Source organism: Symphodus melops, assembly GCF_947650265.1.
Source record: "Symphodus melops genome assembly, chromosome: 1".
NCBI lineage: Eukaryota > Metazoa > Chordata > Actinopteri > Labriformes > Labridae > Symphodus > Symphodus melops.
The window spans coordinates 1,290,456-1,296,436 of NC_136691.1; the positions used below are offsets into that span (position 1 = coordinate 1,290,456).

Sequence of the window (5,981 nt, forward strand, 5' to 3'; positions counted from 1 at the left end):
TCAGTTCCAGCTAAAAGACTTTCAGCTAATCCCCTTTTTCTAATCATGATCAACTAAATGACATCAATGTCAGCTCATTTCAACTCATTTAAATCAACTAATACTGTAGCAGCATGAGAGCATTGAAGAAGCAGGTTCAGGCTGAAAGAATGTGCTGCTTCATGTCAATAAAGAGCACACAGGCCTTTTCTGACTTCTTCAGTGAAATGAGTCGGCCTAGACTAACTTCTGCCTGAGAGGGAACATCTTGTTCTGATCTGTCATGTGACGTGCGTCCCCTGCTGTGAACATCACATCCGTACCTTTCTCAGAAACAGGAAAAAAAAAAAAACACAATCAGATAAACACGTGCACCCTTAATTTGATCAGGCAATAAACAAGTGGAGAGTTTGATGAAGGGAGCGTTAGGTCGACATAAAACAAGAATGAAGAATAACACAAGAGATTCTTCATGTCACCAGAAGGAATATAGAAGTCTTACAATTAGTTTGTCAGGAAATAAATCATTCAAAGCAAAAGTCATAGGAAGAAAACACAACACAAACAGTGTTTCCATGGAGATGAGGTCCATGTGAAGGAGAACATGTGTGACGTGGACTCTGGAGCACATTCTGCTGCCTGATAGTGTTGTGCTATTTCATTGATTTGATATTCTTTATTAATCCCTGAGGGGGAAACTCTGTTTCTCACTCTGTGATTGTAGAGACATGCTTCACACACACACACACACACACACACACACACACACACACACACACACACACACACACACACACACAGGCCTGAATCACACACGTGCACAAGCAGGACCTGTGGACACGTCCCCACTGGAAGCGCCCCGAGCTGCTGGGGGGTCGGTGCCTTGGGGGGTCGGATCTTTAATAAGAAGAAGAAGAGACGATGATGAAAGCAAATAATAAATAGGAATATAATAAATGTGTAATAAATGTGTTTACAGATGTTCATGTGCACACACACACACACACAGACACACACACACACACACACACACACACCCCTTCTTCCTGCTCTTTGTCTTATCTAATATGTTGATCACGTAAAGAGGCAGGAAGTGTAGTCATTAAAAACAGTGTGATCTGTGTGCTGGGCTCACTGCCTGCAGAGGACACTCTTCTTTCAGACCCTCCTCTTCTTCACATGTGAGTAGAGTCCTTCCTCAACATGTCTGCTAATGTTCGAGTGCTGCTGTCTTCTTCTTCTTCTTCTTCCACCTGCTAACATGTTTGATCGTCCGTAAAGTCCCAGCAAGAGAGGAGAGGAGCAGCCATGAGTTTGATCCGAGCAGCCGGTCTCTTCATCGTCCTCGTCCTCCTCTCTGTGTCAGGTACTTCACATCCACACTTTCACTCACTTTGGGACTAAAAAGAGGAAGTGTGGGAGGGATTCATGCACACTGAAGCTCACCTGTGTGAAAAGTGGATCAGCTTCAGGTGACTTGATTTGGAGCTGGACTTAAATGTGGTTGCAGGGAGACTCACATAGACTAAATAATGCAGGGACAAAACATCAAACAGGAAGTGTGAATGCACGGTACACGACTAAAAGTGAAGAAGAGCATCAATGTGTCTGTTCCAATCCAAACAGACACACACACACACACACACACACACACACACACACACACACACACACACACACACACACACACACAATGGACAAATTGATCTGTAAGAGGGGCGCCATATCTTCTACCATCAAACCCTGCTACTTCCTGCTTTAAGAGGGAGATCTGATCCAATCAGCTGCCTCCACTCTGACCACACACACACAGACACACACACACAGACACACAGTCAGAGACACACACTCACACACACACACACACACACAGACACACACACACAGACACACAGTCAGAGACACAGACACACACACAGACACACACACAAACACACACACACAGACACACAGTCAGAGACACAGACACACACACAGACACACACACAAACACAGTCAGAGACACACACACACAGACACACACACACACACACACACACACACACGTAGACACTCAAACACACACACACACACACACACACACACACTCACACGCACAGACACACACACACACACGTAGACACACACACACACACACGCACACACACACACACAGAGACACACACGTAGACACACACACACACACACACACACACACACAGAGACACACACGTAGACACACACACACACACACACACACACACAATCAGCAAACACACACACACACACAGTAGACCTTGAATTTCCCTCGGCATCAATAAACTATCTATCTAGACTGTGCTCTCTCTGTACAACCTGCAGTTCCTCCAGTGTCCACTAGAAGTACAGGAAGTCACATACACACCCATTTAAAAAAGTCTATATATATTTTGAGTCTTTAAAGTGATTACAGTCTGATAGAATCATGATCAGATGATTTTTAGATGTTGCGATATGTTGAGGTTTTTATTTGTTCTTCTTAAAGTTCTGAATGTTGATGGTTGTTCCTGATGTGCTCTGTGTTGCAGCGGTTCAGGTTCAGGATGTCTGGGGTGTGACGTGCTCTCCTGATTGGATCTGTGCCAATAAAGGATCAACTGTGAAGATGAACTGCACCATGATACCCCCAGAGGGAATAAACCAGGAAGTTAACACACAGGAAACATTTTGGTCTAAAGATTCTAAATATGATGTAGATGTTAAAGAAGACCCCCAGTATTCAGGCCGTGTGCAGAGAACCTGTGTGAGGAACAACTGTACTCTGACCATCACAGACGTGAGATGGACAGACTTGGGTATATACATGTTTCAGAGAAACATGAGCAGATATTCAGAGGAAGGTCGGGTCCTCCTGAGTGTCACAGGTAATATTTCAGACTTTATTCTCTGAGCTCAGTTTCTAACATGCTGTATATACATGTATTTACTTGTGCATGTTTGTGTGCTGATATTTCTACTCATGTTCAGATCTCGAGGTGAAGGTGATCAGACGAGATGAGACTGGACTCATCTTTAGGTGTGTGAACAGTTGTTATGGTGATCGCTCCATCATCTGGTTCAAGAATGGAGAGGAAATCAAAAATGAAACATCAGATGATTATTCATCCAATCAGATTCTTCATACAGACAGTTATTCCTGTGCTGTACGAGGACAAGAGAAGTTCCCGTCTCCTCCAGTGTGTGAGTTTATTTACAGTCTTCACTGATTCATACCATCACACACACACACACACACACACGCACACACAAACACACCACACACACACACACACAAACACACACACACATACACTCAGTAGACTGTGCTCTCTTTGTACAAATATAAACATTAAATATGAAGAATTCACTAAAAATATAAAGAAATAATTAAAGACTAATATGTACGAGACTAAATAAGATAATAGTGCAGTGGTGAGTAGTGCAAGAGGATGAAGTAAATGCTAAACAACAACCTGCAGTTCCTCCAGTGTCTACTAGAAGTACAGGAAGTCACATACACACCCATTTAAAAAAGTCTTTATATATTTTTGAGTCTTTAAAGTGATTACAGTCTGATAGAATCATGATCAGATGATTTTTAGATGTTGCGATATGTTGAGGTTTTATTTCTTCTTCTTAAAGTTCTGAATGTTGATGGTTGTTCCTGATGTGCTCTGTGTTGCAGCGGTTCAGGCTCAGGATGTCTGGGGTGTGAGGTGCTCTCCTCATAGGATCTGTGCTGTTAAAGGATCGACTGTGAAGATGAACTGCACCATGATACCTCCAGAGGGACTAAACCAGGAAGTTAACACTCAGGAACCATTTTGGTCTCAAGGTCCTAAATATGATGTAGATGTTAAAGAAGACCCCCGGTATTCAGGCCGTGTGCAGAGTACCTGTGTGAGGAACAACTGTACTCTGACCATCACAGACGTGAGACGGACAGACGAGGATTATTACGCGTTTCAGAGAAACATGAGCAGATATTCAGAGAGACGTCTGGTCTTCCTGAGAGTCAGAGGTAATATTTCAGACTTTATTCTCTGAGCTCAGTTTCTAACATGCTGTATATACATGTATTTACTTGTGCATGTTTGTGTGCTGATATTTCTACTCATGTTCAGATCTCAAGGTGAAGGTGAGAAGACGAGATGAGACTGGACTCATCTTTATGTGTCAGCACACATGTTATGATGATCCCTCCGTCATCTGGTTCAAGAACGGAGAGGAAATCAAAAATGAAACATCACGTGATTATTCATCCAATCAGATTCTTCATACAGACAGTTATTCCTGTGCTGTACGAGGACAAGAGAAGTTCCCGTCTCCTCCAGTGTGTGAGTTTATTTACAGTCTTCACTGATTCATACCATCACACACATACATACACACATACACACACACACACACACACACACACACACACACAGCCTTTAAAGGACCAAAGCTGTTCAATATAACACGTCCACCATCATCTGATGTGAGTGTAAACGCTCTCTCTGATTCTCCTCCAGATGCTCCAAAGCTTCCCTCTGTGTCACTGAGTTCCCACGGTGAGATAGAGGAGGGCTCTTCAGTCAATCTGACCTGTAGCAGTGATGCTAACCCAGCAGCTAATTACACCTGGTACAAGGTGGACGGACCTCTAAACCCTCATCACACATCTTCAGGAGCAACGCTTGTCTTCAGCTCCATCCAGTCCTCTGACTTCGGGGAGTTTTACTGTGAAGCTGAGAACACGCTGGGGAGAACGACCTCCAAACACATCTCTGTCAACCTCCCATGTGAGTAAAACACTCATTAAATAGAGTGAGATAAAGATACTTCTACCTACCAACCAAGCAGCAACCTCCACTGTTGAAACATGAAGCTGAAGCAGAAATATAAACTCCTGCAGTTCCTGGAGTGTCCACTAGAGGCTGGCTGCAGTTCCTGGAGTGTCCACTAGAGGCTGGCTGCAGCAGCACAGGAAGTCACATACACACCCATTCAAACAGCCTGTTTTTACAGCAGACATGAACATGTTTACAGCCTGCTTCAAAAAACCAAATAGGTGTGATTAGCTCATGTCTCCATCCACACACACTGTACGGGGGGAATGTTTTGATGACTCAGCAGTTTTGATTGGATGAAGGATCAGAGTTATTCACAATAAGGCGTATAGCTGAGCTGATTGACAGGTGGGCGCCGTGTCACGGTTTGTCAGGAGGCTTAAAACCCGCCTCAGCTCTCAGCCTGTCGTTAGCTTGACTCAGAGATAGCAGTCTGTCGTTAGCTTGACTCAGAGTTAGCAGTCTGTCGTTAGCTTGACTCAAAGTTAGCAGTCTGTCGTTAGTTTGACTCAGAGTTAGCAGCCTGTCGTTAGCTTGACTCAGAGTTAGCAGTCTGTCGTTAGTTTGACTCAGAGTTAGCAGCCTGTCGTTAGTTTGACTCAGAGTTAGCAGTCTGTCGTTAGCTTGACTCAGAGTTAGCAGTCTGTCGTTAGCTTGACTCAGAGTTAGTAGTCTGTCGTTAGCTTGACTCAGAGTTAGCCTGACTCAGCACAAAAAGTGAAAAGGAGCTGAAGTGTTTGATGCTGAGCGCCATGAAGTGGAGCAGCTGAATGTTTGTCTCTTCAGCCGGAGTTTCTCCTCCAGCCTCCTCGTATTGATGTGTGAACAGGAAGATTAGAGGAGCAGTCATCCTGACATGAAGTAGAAAGTTGAAGGAGGTCAGAAGTGAAAACAGTGTAATCCTTGTCTCGTCCATGGTGTCAGACTGAATGATGAACAGAGAGGATCACAGAAAGGAAAAGTGATGTTTCAGTCTCATCCTTCCTCTCAAGTGTCTCACATATCTCTCTTTCATTCTTAGGGATCTCATACTCAGTAATAACCATCCTCAGGTGGACTCTGCTGCCCCTCTTGTTGAGTCCTCATCTCCTCCTGGCTCTGTGGACGAGGTCAAACCATCAACATTCATTCTGTTCTTTATGACCGCCATCTTGTTCTATGTGGATTTATTGT

General features: G+C 44.0%; 1 protein-coding gene across 1 annotated transcript in view; it reads left to right on the top strand.

Annotated features, from left to right (window-relative positions):
- Positions 1-3,908: 3,908 nt before the first annotated feature.
- LOC306824776 (B-cell receptor CD22-like) overlaps positions 3,909-5,981 on the top strand; it is a 22,737-nt gene continuing 20,664 nt past the window's right edge. Inside the window, exons 1-3 of the mRNA XM_079345121.1 lie at positions 3,909-3,997; positions 4,101-4,313; positions 4,491-4,760. Of these exons, the coding sequence (XP_079201247.1) occupies positions 3,952-3,997; positions 4,101-4,313; positions 4,491-4,760 (529 nt within the window). The 5' untranslated portion in view covers positions 3,909-3,951. The remainder of the gene's footprint in view (positions 3,998-4,100; positions 4,314-4,490; positions 4,761-5,981) is intronic.